This window comes from Pogona vitticeps, chromosome 4 (genome assembly GCF_051106095.1).
Source record: "Pogona vitticeps strain Pit_001003342236 chromosome 4, PviZW2.1, whole genome shotgun sequence".
Classification (NCBI taxonomy): domain Eukaryota; kingdom Metazoa; phylum Chordata; class Lepidosauria; order Squamata; family Agamidae; genus Pogona; species Pogona vitticeps.
In genome coordinates this window covers 98,232,920-98,255,199 of record NC_135786.1, presented here as the reverse complement: position 1 = coordinate 98,255,199, position 22,280 = coordinate 98,232,920, and the positions used below count along the sequence as shown (strand labels likewise).

At 40.6% G+C, this 22,280-nt stretch overlaps 1 protein-coding gene across 5 annotated transcripts in view; it reads left to right on the top strand.

The window, feature by feature from the left end:
• COL11A1 (collagen type XI alpha 1 chain) overlaps nucleotides 1-22,280 on the top strand; it is a 280,302-nt gene that overhangs the window by 242,853 nt on the left and 15,169 nt on the right. For all 5 annotated transcript variants that reach the window (XM_072998040.2, XM_072998042.2, XM_020788718.3 and 2 more), the window contains 8 exons: nucleotides 10,545-10,598; nucleotides 11,073-11,180; nucleotides 11,273-11,326; nucleotides 19,491-19,544; nucleotides 20,030-20,137; nucleotides 21,579-21,632; nucleotides 21,739-21,774; nucleotides 21,893-21,946. In XM_072998040.2, coding sequence (XP_072854141.2) covers nucleotides 10,545-10,598; nucleotides 11,073-11,180; nucleotides 11,273-11,326; nucleotides 19,491-19,544; nucleotides 20,030-20,137; nucleotides 21,579-21,632; nucleotides 21,739-21,774; nucleotides 21,893-21,946 — 522 coding nt within the window. The remainder of the gene's footprint in view (nucleotides 1-10,544; nucleotides 10,599-11,072; nucleotides 11,181-11,272; nucleotides 11,327-19,490; nucleotides 19,545-20,029; nucleotides 20,138-21,578; nucleotides 21,633-21,738; nucleotides 21,775-21,892; nucleotides 21,947-22,280) is intronic.

The window sequence follows — 22,280 nt, the reverse complement described above, 5'->3', positions numbered from 1 at the left end:
CAGCTATGTGTGTGCGCACACACGTGTGTGCATGTGCACAGTCCTGTATGCTGATCAAAAGGCCATGGAATGCCCTCAAGAAGATATAGGAAAGAAAGTTTGTAAATCCAATTTTTTGGTCAGGAATCACATTTTTAATTGCTCGGTAAATTATTTTGCTCTAGATTATAGTAATATATGAATCTTTAATACCCTGCAGGTAACTCTTTCTTGAACTAAAGTTGCAGTTAAAAGAGAAGTGAAAGGGTTTAATGGTGTGTGTATGTGTGTGTGCTCTGCCTGCACAACAGGAATGGCATCATCATCATCAGATTGCAAAGCCGTTAACAATACAGTAGCCACAAGCCTATTGAAATTTTACTTATATGTAAGTGAAATGGCAAAAGTCACAGCAGTAAATTGTCTCTAATGAATCCGTGGCACATTGCTGCTGATTAGAGACAACTGTTTCTTATTTTGGGGTGTACACAACTTCATCTTATTGAGTGTGAGTTGTGAACCCTCCAGAATTGATAAAGGCAATCTTTAATCAGTGACCTTCTGCCACTGATGGTGATAACATTCCTGTTACTAAGGAAGAACTGCCCAGTAGGTTACAGCCAAATGTTAACTGCCCATTTAATAAAGGATCAATACCACCCAATGAATCATCTTAGATAAAATCAGTACTGTGTTCTTTTTTTTAATCAGTGGCACTTATATCCTGTAGTTATCCTGTGATGGAGTCATACATAAAAAAAGGTTAAATGTGGTCGACAAAAAAACTGGTGAAGCTTCTGGGGTGTGGGCTATTATTTTACCTGCTGTTTATTTTACACTGCTGTTTTATATGATGAGTGACTGCTATAATTTTAGAACACTGCTGGAAAGCAATGCCACCATGAATTTATATTTCCTCCCACTCAGTGACAGTCAAAATAAGAAAAAAAAATCATTGCTTAGAAGGGAAAGCTTTTGCCTCCACATTCATGTTTACTAATATATTCATTGTCCTTTCTTTTCCATTCTTGCACTCCCAAATCTGGTCTCTATTTTCACCTTACATCCTCCTCACATTTTCTTAGGCAAAATCCTTTCCTTTCTCCTGTCTCCTCAAATCAATTTCTTCCCCCACTGCCCGCCACCAAAGTCGATCAGTCATCTTCAAAAGCCATTAAATCACCTCTGTTGTTATTGGCAATTAATTCCACCTGCCAACATCTCCAAGAATTCATCACTGGTTATAGCTAACTAGCCACAGATGTTGGGGGAGCATACTTAATTTTCCCCACTGCCGTGTCTAATTTGAACAGGCGACAATGGGTTGCTAGACAGCAGTCAGAACAAGACCAAGAGCAGTCTAGTTCCGGAATCTTGTCATTCTGGGCATGAGCCTGATTTCGTGTTCTTTCTGCTAGAATAAGAAATGCCAGCTCTTTTCATCTGAAGGTGCTTTCAACAGTCTGTTTGCTATGCAGAAGTGATCTGTTAAAATCACTGCATGATGACTTCTCAATATTAGAAAAAAAGTGACAGTCCTCAGAGATTCAGTCTTTCAGTTCTGAACAGCATATTATTCCTTTAGCACACTTGTAATATTAAGTAGACATGCTCATAATAATGAGATCACACAGTTGTAAATTGAACTGTTTCTATTTTCTAATTCGTTCATTATGTTTTTAGTCTCTTTATAAAATGCAGTGCTCGAAATAGAGATGTAGACCTTCAGTTACTTTATTTATGCAGTGAGAATGAAATTTTTAGAAGTTTTCTCTCAACTGGGTAAGATTTAGAGTTCTTTCGATCTGTGTTTCATATAAAAATCTTGTATTCTGTGCAAAATGCAAGGTTTTGTGTAAAATACAGGGTGCTTTGTGCAAAGCACATTCTTTTCTTTTTCTTCTTCTTTTTCGCTAATGTTGCTATTACCAAAAAATGTCCTGATCTTTTTTAATGGAGTATCTTGATATATCAAAAAATACAGTTCCATCTAGAACATGAAGATTTTTTATAATATATTCATTATATTGTTAAGCCTAACCCACTTACAAGAATGTAAGGAATTAATAAAAATATAGCAATTGACACTAAAATCCAGATCCAATATAAAAGGATAAAACAAGCACTAGTAAAGTTGTTTAAAACTAACTCACTGGGGATGTGACTATATAGTGAGGAAAATGTGAATTAAGTCGCATTCTCTTGTTGTGAAGTCACACTGTAGCATTCCATTCTCTCTGATATAAGTGGCCACAGAAGTTGGGGGGGGGAAGCCTTCTAATTGCAATTGCATTTGAACCGCTTGTAGGTGGCACAATTCAAAGGAACTGCCTTAAGAAGGCTTTCCTTCCTCAGTCACTTATTTCTGTATCTTGTCTTTCCTGCTGGTAACAACCAGGAAAAGATGTTACAAAAGGAGAAGACAACAAAGAAGACGTGTCTTGGGAGAGGAGAGGCTTTGCAGACAGAGAGATGAATGACAGCGCTACTTGTGTCTGTGTGTATGGACAAGCCTTTTATACGTCCTCAAGAGGCAAGGGGGAAGCACCATTGTATGCATGTGTGTGCACGCACGCATGTGCTCACTTGGTCTTTCTGCGTTGGTTCAAAGCGATCACATACTTCGAAGCAAAATGAAAGGATTTCATTTTTTAAAAAAGTAGAAGGGTCTCTGCTGGGGAGGCAAAACTACGGATTGGGACAGTGGGATTCCAGGCTGGTTTGCATTCCCCATTGTATCATTTGATCAATGGAAAAAATCCAAATGAGCCTGCCCCAATGCCATAGTATTTCCTGCATTTTTTCCTGTGTAATCAGTCTCTAAGATGGGCATCGACCAGTGAATAACAATCATAAACTGATGGTGCAATTATATTGACATGGTTTTAGTTCTGTTTTTTAAGTGTAGTTTTATTTTCATACTCTGTGGAAGTTCATGATCTGGCATTTTAGGAATTTGCTGGGGTTGTGAGGTTCCAGTAGGGCCCACTTTATTGGCAGGCTCTTGATTACAGTTATTACAACCTGCACAGGACTCACCAGAAACAGATGTAAATTGACAGGTTTTGACAGTTCCTGGTGTAGAACAGGTTAAAACTGAAACTAAAAGAAGGGGGGGTTTGAGACTGTGGTTTGTTTTTCATGAGAAGCCTGGAAATCTTGCTGATGCGAGAGTAATCATAGAGTAATCTGAGCATGGCAAGACCTAGAACATTGCAGAAAACAAGAAGTACTTGTCACATTGGTACTTTAGACAGCATCTGTGCTAGTACAAATCTTCTAAACAAAAGATCCCCAAGATAAAATTTTTAGGAATCCTGAGGTTCTCCAGAACTACCATACTGGAATGTGAGTTCAGTAATATGAATTACTAACTGTTGAATGTATGTAGAACAGACTATTCAGTTTTTAAAAACCAGATCTAAGGTTAAATGCTTGGTCAGTTATACACTAAGATCTTTTCAAACATTGTGTAAAACTGTACAGTGGTGCCTCGCTTAGCGAGTGCACCGTATAGCGATGTTTCCGTATAGCGATCCCTTTTTCGGGATCGCTATACGGAAACTCCCCCGATATTCGCAATGGGGAAAACCCGCATTGCGAAGATCGGGTATTGCGGCGGCCATTTTGGAGCCGCCGAACAGCTGATCGGCGGTTCCAAAATGGCCGCCGGAAGCCCAGAAATGGCTGCCGGCAGCCGTTTTTGCGCCGTGCCCTCGCTTAGCGAAGGCGCGAAAATGGCTGCCAGCACCTGGAATCTCGCTGAACAGGTAAGTAACAAACGTACTGGAACGCATTAAACGAAGTTTAATGCGTTCCAATACGTTTCCCCTACCCGCTTAGCGATGATTCCGTATAGCGAGGGTTAATCCGGAACAGATTAACCTCGCTATACGGGGCACCACTGTATATTGCTGGATAGTTCAGTGGTTTAGGCATCTGGCTGCAGAGCCAGAGGCTGGGAGGTCAGTTCCCCACTGTATCTCCTTAACAGGGGCTGGACCTAATGATCCCTTCCAGCTCTGCTGTTCTATTATTATTATTATTATTATTATTATTATTATTATTATTATTATTATTATTATTATTATTATTATTATTATTATTATTATTATTATTATTATTATTATTATTATTATTATTATTATTATTATTATTATTATTATTATTATTATTATTATTATTATTATATATTTTTTTTATTTTTATTTTTATTTTTATTTTTATTTTTATTTTTATTTTTATTTTTATTTTTATTTTTATTTATTTTTATTTTTATTTTTTATATTATTATTCATATTTGGAAGGAACAGACAACTCTAACAATGCTCTACGCTGGTGGTGTTTTTTTCTTTATGGGAAAAATGCTGCTACCTTCATCCCTATCTCGACAGGAAGTCCCTTACACTTATAGCACTGATCCATGCACTTATAATCTTGAAAATAGAATATTGCAACTCTCTCTACATGTGGCTGCCCTTAAAGGCAGTTTAGAAGCTGAAGCAGATGCAGAAAGCTGCTATCATGCTCGTGTCTGGAACATCTCTTTCTGACCATGTAGCTCCTATCTGCACTGGCTGCCTGTTTGCTTCCGAGCCAAGTTCTAGTTGCCTATGTTAACTTCTAAAGCTGCTTCATTCTGGAATTCCTTCCCACCAGACGTGTGATTGGCCCTATCCATTCTGGGCTTTAAGAGGCAAATGAAGTTCCTGTTGTTCACCCAAGCCTTTCTGTAGTTTGCCCTTGATCAAGTAATTTTACATATCCCTTCTGCTGCTAGCCTGCCATTAATTTTCAATTTTTTTTCATTTGTGGTTTCTGTAGCTGTGTCTGGAACCCCCTTTTCACTTTTGTTCTATTGTTTTTATTGTTGTTGTTTATGCCAGTATGTCCTTCTGTTAGCCACCCAGAGTAGTAGCCTAGCTACTAGTTGGATGGGATAGAAATGTAAATAAATAAATACCTCAGCTGGATGTCCCTGGCATTTGTAAAAGAGATGAAGTTCCTTTCTTCCCTTAAGTAAATATACAGATAAAGCCTAATAATGTGTCAAACCGGTGTGGATGATTTGTTTTTGTTTATCCTAACAAATGGTTGTGTCACATTTACAAGTCTGATAAATAATGAATGACATTTTGTCTACTAAGCAAACAAGAATTTTTTTTAGTCAGTTGACACCAAAAAGCATTTTGAACCTATTTTCACATGCTTTGAGACTGAAAAATAAGATGGAGATAAGTGACTCCATCAGGTCCCTTCCAGCCCTGAAGTTCTAGGATGATGATGATGATGATGATGATGATGATGATGATGATGATGATGATGATGATGATGATGATGATGATGATGATGATGACGACGACGACGACGACGACGACGATGATGATGATGATGACTATTATTATTACTGGACCTTGCTCCCATGTTATGAGCAAATGAGAAAATTGCTTCTGTCCATGTGATTTGTGTGTTTGTTAAATATACCACATGGAGATGTAACATAAAACCATAAATCTACGTTAAATGTGGGCCTCGATCAGTAAGAAAGCACATGTGAGCAGCCCTTTGCAATAGCAAATAGCTTCCTATGGATGCTGCCCATGCTCATCTGATTCATCATCACCACATCCTATTCAAGTGACTAGGTGAATCTTTTTATGCAAACAGCACCACATCCCTAGAGGGTGTCCATTGTAAACCGAAATATTTTAAAGGAAGTTGTCTGTGACTATTTCGGTTTATATATTTTACTATGTTTTTATCCTGTCCTTCCTTCATCCTGCTCATGGTTTGTTTCTGCACAACAACCTTGTGGCTGGTTAAGGTGAAAGAGCAAGTGAATAAGCAAGAGAATGAAATTTGTCCAATGTTACCTACTAAGCTTCAGCTCAATTAGAGTGTCTCAGTAGTGTACGCATCTCCTCCCAGACATCGGAGCGTTGGGTGGGTGGGTGGGGGATACATACATTAAGTCCATATTCTTGTTGCTGAGATACTTTATGCCAGTTAAATTTTTACCCATTGCTATGAAATGCAAGCACAGGAAAGTAAGATAAATAACAATTAGCCAGCTTTCCTTTGTGGAAACACCATCTGTGCATTGCTGGCATTCAGAGGGTGTTAACAAGAGCTGTTCATTTACCCACTTTGCATTCAGTGCAGAATTGGCACTGTTTGATAATGAATTCACCCCCTTTGTTTAGCAATCATGATTCATTGTACTTATAATTTAGCGATCACAGTGTTCTTAAGCTCTTTTAATTGATGTCGCAGCTGCATTCGCAGATTATACAAGAAACATGTTTTTAATTATTATGAAGTTCTTTCATGGTTTCTCCCACCTGAAGAGATTTGGCTTTAGCCATCTTAGAAGCTTGCTTGAAGTGGATCTTGTACAGCAAAAGAAGTCATTAAATGCCTTGTAACAAAGGGTTGGGCCACGTATTACACAATCACAAAACCTAAGCTTGCCACCCAGCAGGCAGTAGAGAGACAAAGCCTCTTGCCAGCAATTTGGTAAATGCATGTGTAAATTACAAGTCTTTTTCCAAACACCAATATACATAAAGACTGCAATATGTGAAAATGCCTGATATATCCATAAAGGTTAAAATGGGTGGAGAAAAACTCTGAAATACTAATGAATAATGGGTTGTAACACCTTCCTAAATTCCTAGACTCATTCCAGATTCCGTAGACTACCTATTGTGGAGTGACAAATTAGTAGAGGGCTCTCCATTCAATATGGTATTTGAAAAAGCTTTTCATTGCTTAGGAAAGCATGCAAAATATGTTCTGGTACTCTCTGTAAATGGAGTACACAAGAAAGTTGAATTATTGTGCCTCATTTGTTTTCTTGGTTTTTCCACCAAGTACATGAGAGAAAAAAATCAGTTTTCAGCTAAGTAGTTATGTTAAGAAGGTAAAAGAGCCCCAGTTGAAAATTTTTCAAGCTTGCAACTCCAAATTTTCAGCGCTGATAGCTAGATAGCTCCATGATTTAGGTTTCTGGCTGCAGAGGCTGGGAGTTCGATTCCCCACTTCGCCTCCTTGACAAGGACTGGACTTGAGGATCCATGCGGTCCCTTCTAATTCTGCAGATCTACAATTACTGTGGAAGAGATGTGTTACTTGGACCATGGTTCTTCCCCACTCTGGGACCTGTGCACTCATTTGATTGCTTACGTAAATTTAATCCAAAGAATCTAATCTACGTCTTTAAGGCAGGATATGATACCTTCTTGATGCCATGAAAGATCAGACTATGGACAACTCTAAGCCTGTTTTTCTATTGAATAAGTAAGAATGATTTTTTTTCTTTCCTGCTGAGATTTGTAACCAATCTTTTATCCCAGAAACCATCTGGTTTTCCAGAAGTGGATCAAAAGCACATAACAGTTCATCTGTGACACTTTGGTGGAATATGGTTCATGCAGTCCAGCAGCAAAGTAATACGCATTCATTAACTACTACAATGTGGAAGCCCTCCATACATAAGCTATTTGTGTACAGGAACCAGTGTCTGGGATGCAGTGAGCTTCTGAACAGCACAGTGCACAGAACAGCCTCCATGTGATTTATTTCAAAGGGGTCTCTGTACCACTGCTTGCTTCAGTGAATCTGGGCATTCTCAGCAATGTTCTGAGTTCTGCCATGCCAAGGATGTCTTGGCCTCACCTTGCCTTCTTCTTTGTTTAATTCTGGTTTTCGCTTATGGCATTTTTATGGCACCCATTATTCTTCACAGGAAATGGCCAAATTCTGGCCAGCTAAATGCACTTTTCTGTGAATCTCGCTCTGGAAGGATGCGATTCTGCTTCTTAGTATTTTTTTTTTCTGGAAAAATAAAATGACCGCAATAGAAATACTGGAAGGCTTCCCACAAGATATCATGGAGAGAGGGGGGAATCCTGAATAGAGATACCTCATTGTGAGGAGAAAACTATGATCCCTCACCTTCTCCACTTTTTGTCCAAGAGCAAGAGGCTGTGAGGTGGACGGTTCTATTAACAACTGACAACAAGCTCTGTTGATTTCTTGGTCCAAACATTGGCTGAATCTTTCAGATTTGCCATAGATACAATGTATTTGCACAACATCTGCTTATTTTTTTAAAAAAATAGCATTTTGGAAAGATGTTAAACTCATTCGCTAAGCTTAGAAAAGCAGCTGGTTGGTGTCACTATAATGTCATGTAAGAGTAAAGTGTCATCATTCCAGAGCTGTACGTGCAACTATTTCTAGCCTGCTGTGCTGTCAAATCAAAGGGATACATGTTTGCATTGTGTGGAAGTGGTTTTAGAAATCCCAAAATCTCACTGAACTCAGCACACACATCTTTGCTGATAATGTGTTGACAAGAATAAGTAGTTATTTGTTTTCCTATTTGAATATAGAGCAGAAATGGGTGGTTTTGTCCCTTATTTTAAAGATACTTTCCTTATTTACTCTTATACTAGTTACAGTACATGTATTTTGCATGTAGATTAATCAATGTTGTTCATTCTGGAGCTTTTTTCAAAATCTATTTTTGCTTCAGATATTCTTCTTGTGCCTTTATAAACGTTATATTTTAGTGTGCAGAAAGGCAGTTGCCGACAGCAAACCACTCTTTTGTAAAGATATCACATCGCCCTGTTGTCTTCTTTCTGACAAAGACAAATGTGGTTGTTTTTCCAGCGTGGACCAATCCTAAGTTTCAACTGAGTCACTGAAAAAATGCCCTTTGTCTTAAATCTCCTCCCCATACTTGGCACAGGTGGCACCATCTTCTCCCTATCAATACGCTTCCCCAGTCTGACATCCACTGGACCTGGAGGCAAGAACAGCTACTGCTGCTTCCTCCTAGTATCACAGCCTTTCCTGCTGTTACATGAGGAGCTATCATCCAGAGGAAGAGGAGGCAGCCAGGTTTTGGCAATGGGTTTTCCTGAAGTGTTCAGAGGGTGACCTCTCTTCCAGCTCTCTGTACTGGTGGCCACCCTAGCTATAGAGGAGGAGATATGTATGAGAAATACAGTCTGAAACTTGACAAACATGATCACAAAACAGTTAGCACCTACTGTTTAGGTTTTTATTACTGTTAAAACATTTTGATAACCAAACAGACAAATAGCAGGGAAGAAATAAGATTAAAATGGCTAAGCAGTAGTGATATTTGCAAAGTTTGGTTAATCTCATGAATTATGGGGAAAATGAGATTATATGTACATGCTAATGATGTAGAGTAGGGGGCTTGAATATGATCATCATAAAAGGATGAAGAAAAAGGTACATATCTGTATCTTCTCTGTTTGTAGCCTAATTGATGCTTAATTGGTACAACCAAGTAGTCAGAATGTGTTGGTTTTTTTTCAAAACCGTACATAGTCTAGGAAGGATTAATTGAGGTATGCTTAGGAACATACTCTTCTAATATTCCAAATTTCCCTGTTCTATTCTTCCATCTTTTCACAGAGAATTTGTTTGCATGTTTCCAATGAGTTTTGATTATACAGTATAGTCAGACAGTATCCAGTACCACTGAATATCTGCTCAAAAGGTGGAAGGAATATAGAGATGAACTGAGTTTACTCCCGTTTCTTCAATCCCTCCCTGTCCCAGTAGATCATCACAGTATTAAATAAAGTCTAAAGAGGAGCTTGGAAATTTAACCTTTTGGACCAGAACTCCCAAAATTCTTCAGCCAGCAGGGACAGTGGCTGTACTGGCTAAGGGATTCTGGGAATTATAGTCCTTATAAAGTAACATGTCAAGTTTGAACGTAACAACATTGGCTCTATGCAGTCCCTCCCGCATCCTGGATTATATTTCATCCTGCTGAAATCCTCTGGGCACTATCAGAAATTTTTAGGCAGCTAGTAAGAACTTGCTTTCTTTCAGCATTTAGTAACATCATATTTGTTATATTGCTAATTTTGTACCCTGCTGCTTTGAAAAGCAAAGAATACAGTATCTTTACCATAAAGTGCAAAGCTGGCAGTTATACTATGTTTTCATGCTGTTGTTACTTTGTTATGTATTTTATTATAATTCACCGTACAGTTTCTGTGGATCAATGGAATATAAAAAAATATAAAGAGATATATTTCTGATTTTTTAAGCCTTTGAACTTCTAAGCAACATCTGAACTATGCCTTTTTGGCTCTTTAGCAGCAAAATCAAAAGAACATAGATCTGCAGTTGATTCCTTTTCTTTGTTTTACTACTCGTTGACCTTTTAGAAAACCTGAACAAATGTACTAGTCATACTTTATTTCTGTTTGTTGTACATCTAGTTGGGCCCAGATTTTGCCTTTTAGGAATGGAAGCTTTCTTTAATCAAAAGAGGTATTCTACAAACAGCCTCACTACTACCTCCTACAGTACGTGATTTGGAGACCCGCCATCCCTCTGGAAGAGATATTTGGAAGGCAGAATGGGATGCAGGGAAGATGGGGTATCAATGAAAGAAGCCTCCGCATCTCCTTCTGCTAGTGGTTGTTTCTTCAAAGTCTGGATCCAAGCCACTCTATTTGTAAATCCACCTATCACCCACAGTGATCACTTTCTTTTTGTTGTTACAGGGTCCTCCAGGAGCAGCTGGTGCAGAAGGAAGACAAGGTGAAAAAGGAGCAAAGGTAATATTAGTGTGCATTCATGCATACTGTTTGCCCAAAGTATGTGCCTCCTTAGAGGTATAGGATACCTGTATCTCTAGCACTTTAAAACAAGAATAAATGGTATATGTTAACTTATCTTCATGTACTGAAAACCAGTGTACTTGACCAGAGACTCAACATTCTTCCAGACTGCCTCTCAGTGAGAAGCAATGGGTCCTCATGGTAATGCCAAACCTTTGTATGTGCCAAACATTAATCATATGAGAAAGAGTATCTATGAATTGTCTGTATCAAGTAAATAAAGATCAATAGTAGGACAGATAAATTTGGCAATTTTGTTAGTACATTGCACTTTGAATCTTGAACCTGTAAGAATACAGATTGACCCATTCTATAAAAACAAATAATTATTCTTAATTTCATTTTGTTTCTTTAGATATAAAGAAAATGATGTCTGTTCTACTGTTTACTCTCCTGATGTATGTTTTGTAGGGGGAACCTGGTACAGAAGGTGCTCCAGGAAAAACAGGCCTGGTTGGACCTCAGGGTCCAGCAGGAAAACCTGGCCCAGAGGGACTTCGGGGTATTCCTGGCCCTGTGGTGAGTGGATTGCCCAACATTTTAAATCTCTCATTTCTTGTCTTCCTTAATGGACTCTTACTGAAGAATTCTAATTCATCTCTTTCTTATAGGGAGAACAAGGTCTCCCTGGAGCACCAGGCCAAGATGGCCCACCAGGACCTATAGTGAGTACCTTTCCTTGTTGGACTTTTTCTTGAAGGAAAGCTCCTTAATAATTTAGCCTGCACTAGTGGTGCTGCCTGATGATGGGCTAAACTGGCCCACCTGTGCTTTGCTTGACAGGAAAACCAGTTCAAAGTGGGTTTTTAAGAAAACGCCTGTCAGATCTATGAGATTCTGGTAATTCCTGGAGACATGCTATGGTATGCTCAGATCTATGTAGTACCAAATGGCACATTGACATTACTCTGCCATATCACAGTAGTTCAACAGATTCTCAACCTATTGTAGCCAGGAATTGTGTGCATCAGAGCTTTTGGCACATAATTACAGTTAATATTGTTAATGATCTGGCTAAGGCCTTGACTACAAATGGCAATCCGAGTGGGCTGGATTGGTCTAAATAAGGTCAGTAGAAGGTCCAGTGTGATCCTTACACCCATTTAGTGTGATCCTTACACCCAAATGGCATACAGGCCTCAAGTGACCGTGTTTGGTCTACAGCAACGTGTTCTTCATTTGCCAATATTGTGAAGTAGTTTAAGAAGAGAACCACTTCACGATATTGCCAAATTAAATACTTCTTCAGCTCCATGGAAATGCTTAAGTGTGTATTAGAGCAGTGAATGTGCATTGCATCACTTTTAAAAACAGCATTCCTTCTAGCAGTCTCTCTCTCTCTCTCTCTCTCTCTCTCTCTCTCACACACACACACACACACACACACACACACACACACACACACACACACACAAAGAGAGAGACAGAGAGAGAGAGAGAGGGTGCCAAGAAACTACATTTTGCACAGAAAACTTTACACTCTGCAAAAAATAATAATAAGATTTTTCTGCAGAAAGCCCAGAACTTGTTAATGTTGATGATCATGAAAAAAAGGTCCTGGTGTTTTTGGTCTCATGGAGAAGCAAATATCATGTGGGAGCTCCCTGTTCTTCATCGTGATCTCTGTGAATGCACACTAATGGGTTAAAACTGCGCTTGCGCAGAGATCTCCGGAATATTCTTGAGCTTTATGCTAATTCTGCGAAGGACCGTCCCCCCAGCCCATGATGTCCACTCGCCCTCCAAGTTACCTCAGTTCTTTTTTGCCACCACCACATGAGGTCTCCTCTTCCAAGCTGCTGCTTCTTCGTCCATTCTGATTCCTTAAAAAAGAACAAAGTTTATTTCTCTAAATAAATTTGACTTCCTTTCCCATTTTTCCCTTCCCGCCATTTATGACCCTTCAAAAAGTGCACAGGGTGCTCTAACAAGATCCAATTAACAGATGGCCATAATATCTGCCTTTTCTGTCTGGGAGAAACACACCAAACTTTCTCATGCCAAATCTGTAAAAAAAAAAAAATTCACAAAGCAGGCATTGAAATTAAGAGAGCAACGCTTGAGGTTGTTCCTTTGGAAAAAATCTCTCCAACCCCCTCAAGCCATGGATCCATCTCCAGATACAGAGCCTCCCAACCACATTTCAACACTTATTGCCTCACCAACTGCTTCTAAATCCTCTCAGATATCTAAACATAAACCTAAATCATCATCTTCCACTTCAGTTCCTAAATCCACTTCAACTTCAGACAAGTCCAAATCTAAGAAAAAGAAAAAAGTCATCTTCTGAGGCACATTCCTCGGCCATGGTATCACAGCTGTGATACAAGAAAAAACTATGGTCTGCATTGACTCTTCGGAGGATGCGCTCATGATTCCTTCCGCCCAACCTGAGTCCCCTATTTTGGCTCAATTCCTGGCTTTACCGGTCGATGCGGAAGTGATTTTGGAACCAACATCTCAGCACTCGAGTCCAGTTTCTAGTAGTTGCTCCAATTCATTGAGCGGTTCGGACTCAATACCGGCACCCGATGATTCCCCTCCAAAGAAGAGATTGAGGAAGGAACATCATACATCTCATCACGGTGCCGATCCTGACAGACCCATAACTCCTACTGGGTCCTTCTTATCCAGAGAGCCGTCCAGGAAGCATAGACATGCTAGAACCAGAGTTCTCTGAACCCTCCTACGGACGCTCTCACTATCAAGCACATCAGTACCACCCATCTGAGCTCGAATACTACTGGGACTTTCGTCGTCAAAGACATTATTATTACTATGAATCTGACACCTCGGGTTCATACCTCTCTCCTCAATACCACCACCGGTATCATGGAAGTTTTCAGTCTCGATCTTCATCAGAACCGGATCAGATACTATTTTCTCTGGTACCAAAATACAGCTCATGTAAGAGACAACACTTTAACCATCTAAATCTCAACTCACGGTATCTAAGAGGTCTTGTACATCAATGCCATCTCATCCACCTCATCAACGCCCCAGTCAACCAAGACCACCCAGCTGAAGCCTTCTGGTACCAAGCACTCACAAGGGGAACATTCTAAACAACAGTCCTCTTTGGTAACACAGCTTATCTCAGTACCACCTCAAGAGATCTCATCTAAGCCTCATCATACCTCTTCAGTATCAACACCACCCCAAGGCTGCCTGGCTTCATCACATTCTTCTCATTTTACCCAGGTTCAAGAATCTCCACCTAATTTAAATACACCTGACTGATAGTAACATCCATGATCCACCATCTCCATTCGATGATTTTTCTTCATACTCAGAGTTAATTCCCAGGATCACAAAAGCAATGGAACTAGAGGTCCAACAGCCTTCACAAACACAATCAGACAAGGTCTACGAAAACATTAATGACCACCACTCTCTGCCACTCATTCCTTCCTTGCTGGAACTGGCTAAACAAACATGGACAAAACCCTCGTCTATCCCTCAATTGTCACGTAAGGTAGAAAATTACTATAAGGCTCTTAGAGACAGTACTACTTTTCTCTTTAAACATCCACCACCCAATTCTTTAATTGTCGATGCTACTCAGAATAGAGCCCATAACAAGCCATCTACAACACCTAATAATAAAGAGGGCAGAAACTAGACATTGTAGGACGCAGAGTCTACTCTTTTGCATCATTTAACCTCCGGGCTGCTAACTATATTGCAGCAATGGGAGCGTACCACTGCTATCTATGGAATAAAGTTCTCCCATCCCTCCAGTCTGCCACAGGGGAGTATAAGACATGTGGGCTGGCTTTTCATCAGAAAGCAATGGCACTTGCATGACAGGAAAGAATTACAGCTAGGCATATCATTTATTCCTCCTCTCGACAATTGGTCACTGCAATAGCCCTATAGAGATACGCATGGCTGAGATCAGCCCAAATCCCGGATGACGTCAGCATGAGAATCGAGGACTTACTTTCAGTAGCACTGGCCTCTTTGACGACAAGACAGATGACATTCTTGAGAATCTACAAAAATTAAAGAATACAGCACGACTGTATAAAACCCAACAGTATTATAAACCACAATGCTCTCAGTGGCGCCACCCTTATCAATACAACAATCAAAACCATACTATGATAGAAATAAATACTTAGCTCAATCAACCACTTCCTACCAACCTAAACATGCTGTTCAGCGTCAGTGCCCAAAACAATCGTTCTGCCGTACCAACAGGAAACAAAAACAGGGCCTTTGACTTTGTTATCCCTCAGATCTGTGATACTTGCCTTCTTACCACATCCGCGGCATGTCTATCGATCTATCTTACATCTTGGACAGCCATCACAACAGACAAGTGGGTACTTACCATCATAGCCACTGGATATGCCATCGAATTTGCTTACCAACCACCTTCAAGGTTCGTTCTAACACCACCATCCACGGCCCTTCTAAATGAAATTCAATCTCTCCTTTCCAAAGATGCTATATCTCCAATCATTCTAACAGATCATCAAACAGGTTTCTTCTCCCATTACTTTACAGTCCCAAAACAAGATGGAGGACTAAGACTGATCCTCGATCTTCGAGATCTCAATTACTACATAGTTTCAAGAAAAGTTTGCATGGTAACAGTATAATGAATCTTACCTATTCTTCAACATGGTGATTGGTTCATATCAGTAGATCTAAGCGACACATGTTTCCACATCTCCATATGTCGAGGTCATCACAAATTCCTCCGGTTCGCCATAGGACAACACGCCTACAAATTCAAGGCCCTCCCATTTAGCCTTTGTACACCACCAAGAGTTTTCACAAAATGCATGGCACCTGTGACAGCCCATCTTCGTACTTTGGGAATCTCCATCTTCCCATATATAGACGATTGGCTTATAGCAGAGGTGGCAAACCTTCTTGGGCTCGCATGCCCAAACTGGAGGGAAGGGGAACAGCGGGTGGTGTGGAACTGGAAGTGGCAATGGAAGGGGGAATTGCGGCACGGAAGTGCCTCCAGACCCCACTCCGGATCCTCCACCAGCACCAGCTGCTCCAGAGCTGCCTGGCAAAGTGCCAGCATCGTGGCTGCAGCCACCTTCTCAGGTTTGGCTGTGCGGGGGGTGGAAGTAGTGATCTGGTGACTTATGGCTTGCATGCGGCAGAAAGGGCTCCACATGCCAGCTGTGGCACATGTGCCATATGTTCGCCATCACTGGCTTATAGTATCCCATTCTCGTCAGCAAGCAATCATAGACATTCAGACTACTCTTTCCCTTCTCGCAGATCTGGGTCTAAAAGTCAATGAACAAAAATCAATTCTCTTTCCAACACAATGTATCACATACATAGGGGGCATTCTAGATACTACCAGGGCAAGGGTATTCCTTCCTCAAGAGAAGGCTACCAAGCTCCATTCCCTCATTGCCCAGTTTCGTCCAAATGCTTACGTCACTGCACATTTGGTACAACGTTTGTTAGGTCTCATAGCTTCTACAACATCCACCATCCCGCACGCCAGGCTAAAACTCCACTCTCTTCAGTCTTGGTATCTCACCCTTTTCGATCCAATGGCAGACCATCAATTGAAACTTCTCAGAGTCACTACAGAACTATCTGCTCAACTTCTCTGGTGGGACAACGCATCCAACCTATTCATGGGTCGACCCTTCTCTCCTCTTCAACCTACGATACAGGTTATGACAGATGCAAGCAATACCAGATGTGGTGCGCATTGCAACAACCTTTACATTCACAACGTTTGGTCTCACACAGAAGCCATTCTTCACATAAACAACCTAGAGTTACTGGCCATCTTCAAAGCATTCAGAGCATTCGAACCAATCCCGCAGGGCAATATTGTCCAAGTAACAACGGACAACAAAACCGTGTTGTTTTATGTGAACAAACAGGGAGGTACACACTCCCTCCCACTACTCTACTTGGCAGTTCAGTTCTGGGAGTGGTGCATGGAATGACACTTCTTCCCTATGGCTGTGTACATTGCCACACATGAGAATGTGGTAGCGGATCAACTCAGTCGCAAACTGACTCAGACTCACGAATGGTCTCTGGACCAATGAATGTTTCAAAACCTGTGCGATCAGTGGGGACAACCCCAGATCGATATGTTTGCAACTCAACACAATGCAAAGTGTGGCCTGTTTTACTCCAGAGCAGGCATCGGTCACAGTTCTCAGGGAGACGCACTCATGGCAGACTGGTCCATGAATCTCATAAACCTATTTCCACCCATTTCTTTGATTCTACGAACCATAGCCAAGATCATACAGGACCGTGCCAATGCAATTCATATTGCCCCATGGTGGCCAAGACAACCATGGTTCACCACTCTATGTTCCATCACCGCCGACCATGCCCGTCTACCTCTAATTCCACACCTCATCATACAACACCAGGGTCAAACCTACCACCCAGATCTGTGAACCCTTCGCCTGACTGCCTGGAGAATCATCCCTCAGTAAAAGACATTCTGGCACATGCTCGTAAACCTTCTACAGCAAAATTGTATGTCTACAAATGGTCCGCTTTCCTTAAATTTGCCAATCAACATAACAACATCTCTAAATCTACACTGCCTCTCCTGTCCACCTTTCGAGCCTCTCGCCACCACATCCAAACATCTCCTTTCACTAAAGATGCTCTTCCTTGTTGCCATCAGTTGTGTGTATAGCCTCCGAACTTGCAGCTTTGAGAACTGATGCACCATTCCTTCAATTCCATCCTAATAAGGTCACTTTGTTCCCAGATGTTTCCTTCCTGCCTAAAGTGGTCTCTCACTTTCATCTTTCATAGTCTATTATACTGCCTATGTTCTTCCCATCACCGACTACCGACTTGGAATGATCGTTGCACACTTTAGATACCAGAAGGGCTTTAGCCTTCTACATATCTAGGACAGCTTCTTTTCACAAATCCAAAAAGACTTTTTGTATCACCTCATCCCCCTCATAGGGGATCCCATGTTACATCGGAAACAATATCCAGATGGCTTGTCTCAGCAATAAGACTAGTGTACCAACTTGCTTAGAAGCCTCTACCTGTTGGTGTTCGAGCTCACTCTATAAGAGCTACAGCCACTTCTGCAGCATTCCTCCATTGAGTTCCTATTTGTAAGGCTGCCACGTGGTCCACACTGTGTACTTTCGCGCCACACTACAGACTGGACCTGAGAGCAAAAACTGATGTATCCTTCAGGAGAACAGTACTATCTTCAGTTGTTCAGTGATCCCTCCACCTTTAAGGTAAGCTGGTTAGTCACCCATTCATGTGAATTCACAGAGACCATGATGAAGAAAGAGAGGTTACTTACCTGTAACTCTGGTTCTTTGAGTGGTCCTCTGTGAATTCACACTTCCCGCCCGTCCTCCCCTCTGTCCGTCACTTCTGTATCTACTGAGGCAGCGGCAGGCTGCTATTAGAACTGAGGTAACTTGGAGGGAGGGCAGACCTCATGGGCTGGGGGGACGGTCCTTCACAGAATTAGCCTAAAGCTCAAGAATATTCCGGAACATCTCTGCACAAGCGCAGATTTAACCCATTAGTGTGAATTCACAGAGGACCACTGAAAGAACCAGAGTTACAGATAAGTAACCTCTCTTTTTTTCAACATGTTGTGCCAATGTATCAAGACATTCCTTTTCATCAGTGAGGAGAAAATTCAGGAGCATTTGTTCCATTCTTAATGCACACAAAGAGAATTATGTACATAATTCCTCAATAGGCCTCGGGGAGGGGCTACCTTCTGCCTTTCTGTAGTAGCACTTGGGGGGTTGTAACAGATGTCTTCACATGGGAGGAGGGAAAAGAAAATCTCTTCTCCATGTATTTCCTGAAGTCAGATTATTTTATGATCCAAACATGTGTTCCTAGATGTATGCTAGCACTGAAAGTGATATGCAGACTGGGACATGGTGGAACTCCCTTGCAGTATGCATGGTTCTGCCTCTGTACAGTGAATATTACAGCCAAACAGCTACAGCCAAGTTGGCTTATACATCTAGTTCCCACTCTCCCCATTTAGTGTGCCTTTGTGGGAACTATAGGAGGAATACAGATGACCTTTGCAAATGTAACAGACATTATTGCCTCAGGGTAGATTTGAAATGAATTTTAAGACAGATTATATCATTGGCTTTTGTTAATATTAAAACTCAAATCCAGTATAAAAATGGTGGTGGAGGGAATAGGGTAAAGCATATTATTAATTAGTTATGCATTTTTGAAAATTTAAACTTTGATTCCCACTTAAAGTTCTGATACCACAGATGCTGACTTTGGGCTATATCTAATGCACTGCATCTGTGACAGGAATAGCAAACATTAGATAAAGTATGAGGACAAAATCTGCTGCAGGTGAATATTGCCCCAAACCTTTTTTTCTTAGTTCTGTTATTGAGCACCGTCAGAATTGATATCTCTCATTATATGTTGAGTGCCATGGCTCAAGAGCAATGAAGATACAGTCTACATCCCATATTGGCCTAGATAAGAATGGTTAAAAACGACACCAGAATAGCAAAACTTTTAATGCCTCAAAATCACTTGTCAAAATGACTTATGCATTAGTGATGCTGCTCAGTACCACATGGAGAACATTAAATGTCATTTAAGGCAGGGTCAAAATGAAAGATAGCGTTAGTTCGGCGAAGTATTCCTATAATTTCATTGTATGAGATTTGGTTAAAGATCATATTTTACCCTGCAGTAGATGGATAGGAATTACCTGCTGATTGCTTCAAGATGTAATTATGTCTATCCTGTTATGATGGAGGTGAATGACTTGAATTGCAAAATACAGTTGTCTCCAATTAAAAATGTTTCTTTTGCTGATATTATCTTTAGGGTCCACCTGGCTTGCCTGGACTGAAAGGTGATCCGGGGTCCAAAGGTGAAAAGGTACGTTAAAATGTGTCCTTGGGTATATGCCTGGTACAATAACTACTTTGTACACTGTAACCCCATAAAATATTACTAAACTAGATGTTGTCTTTTCAATTTTATTTTTTGACTTATTGTGTATTGTTAAGTATTCTTATATGTGTGTGTGTGTTTATGCTGCTATAACTCAGTGAATTGGGGTGTATGATTGTGGAGTCAAGGGCCAGGAGTCCCTGTTATTCGTCCCGGATGGGTTGTATGACTGATAGGGTTACATGACCTGCCACTTGTGTGACTTTGGGCAAGCCATATTGGCCCCAAGTGCGACCAGAAGGAGGCAGTGGAAACTACCTCTGAATACCCTACATCTAGAAAACCCTTGGACAGTTGCCCTGCATCGGAATCAACTTGATAGCATATCATCATTGTAATTATTATACACAATTAGCATATTGTGATTTGAAGTATTGTGTGATAATCTTATATCTTGTATGTTTTTCTAGGGACATCCTGGCTTGATTGGTCTGATCGGACCTCCTGGAGAACAAGGAGAAAAGGGTGACAGGGGTCTGCCAGGCCCACAGGGAGCCACTGGACAAAAAGGAGATGGAGTGAGTGAAAACCCACATGTTCTTCTTGCCAGTTTAATTCCTTAACCATGCAGCCTGCAGCCAAACTGGCATTTTATTGTGCAAATTTTGTCTTCTGTGGACCTGTCCAATATCAAAGAACTCCTAATTGTACCTGGATTTTCTCTTATGCAAAAGGAAATGTTAACTTCCATTCACAGGAAAAACAGAGCTCCTACACAGGCTCTTGCTTGAGGAGGGAGTAGGGGGCATGCTGGGATTTTGCTGTCGATGATGAACTCTCATTTCAACCCGCTTCCTATACCTCCTCCTGCCCAGTTAATGAGGACCTTGCCCTCCAACCATTCTTTGCAGATTTTGAGGTGGTACCAGGATTGGAAGGAGAAGCCATGTTAGGTGACAATAAACTTCCCCATGTTTCCATCAGTTGATGCCTCTGTGTCCAAGCCTTTCTGATCTGGAAGCAATGGGAGCTCAAGTGCAAGTGACGTGCCTCATCTTTAAAGGATAAGGGAAGTCCTGCCTCTCTGTCCATAAACTTACTGTGACTAGGAGTGTTCCTGAGGCATTTACACTATGGAAATCTGGAGTGAGTCCACAAGGTTTTGACCAACAAAATTAGAATCTGGCTTAGCTATGAGAACTCTTAAATAAGAATAACCAGGAAATATGAGTTACTAATGAGGCAGTATCAAGAAAAGAGTACTGTATAAAATACTTTTGTTCAGCTTTCTTTCATTACATTTGGGTTTTGCATAGGAGAATGTCCTTTTAGATTGTATTCCTCATTGCCTTTTTAGGAAGGTATAGAAAAAAAATGCTATAGAAAAACATAATAGTAAAAAGAACCAACCCCAACGGAAGCAAAAAATATTCACCCAGTGCAAACTGAAAACACAAAAAAACTAATCCTGATGGATCTACTCCCTGTTCTATTAAAGCACTGATAATGTCAGATTTCCATTTACTTTAGTTCTATTTTAATAAGCAAAACATGCCTGATAGTATTATAGTATCAAGAAGTTAATGTCAATTCTTTCTGCCTAATTAACTTAAAGGCCGTTGCCCTGTTCATCAGCATCACCCCAATCTCCTAACCTACACTTCCATTTAAGATCTCTCTTTCCTTTTCCAGCTATTTGCTGTAATTGTTCTAACAATCATCAGCAAATTCCTACTTGCTTTCCTTTATTGTTCCATTCCAGTGTGGTCCTTGAAATTGGTTAGGTTTTGAGGTTAAAAACGAAATACCCTTCCTTCTTATCTCTTTCACAATAAATTTCCAATCCATAGTATGAATAAATCTGTAGCCATAGCCAAGTTCCATTAATAGCCTATTTTCTTTGAAACTCTTCTGGTGTGTAGTACATTTGGAGTAAGACTTCCATTTGTATATTATTACTTAATTTGAAGACTAGAGTGTGGCTTTTAATAACTAGCTCTGCACATATTCTTTTTCAAGGGAATTCCTGGTCCTGCTGGTCCACTTGGTCCTCCTGGGCCTCCTGGTCTACCTGTAAGTAGCTACGCTCAACATGTCTTGTTCCACGTTGATGCCTTTTGACACAAGCATCTTGATAAGTACATTATTGCCTACTATATCTACATGTATTTCTTTTTAGGGCCCTCAAGGTCCAAAAGGCTCTAAAGGTTCAACAGTAAGTGCATTGGCTCTTTCATTATTTTTCCCCATGGTTCACTATTCCTTTTTCCATTTATGGGATTCTATTTTTAAAAACAAACTGCTAATAGGGTCTTTCTTCCATGCTTCCATAGGGTCCTGGTGGTCAGAAGGGTGACAGTGGTTTACCTGGACCTCCTGGGCCTCCTGTAAGTAAACCTTCCTCTTGTGAATGTTATATAAATTGTCTTAGATGTTGAGTGCAAGCCAAAATAAGAACAGGAGTTTATGGTTTATGATCTTGAGAGTATAATTGAAAATGAACAGTACATGTTGAAAACTCTGCAATCAGAGCAGTTGGGTAACAGTTGCTTAATTAGCAAAGCCGTCCCTTCCGTTCAGTGAAGTGAGATGGCTGCCTTTGTTGGAAAATAAATGGGGGAGTAAGGAGTGTTGCTATGCTATAGGGGAACAGACCTCTCTACGCTAACTTGCTGACCTCAGTACTGTGGTAGAAATAGCCAGTCACTGTTGGTGGGCTGT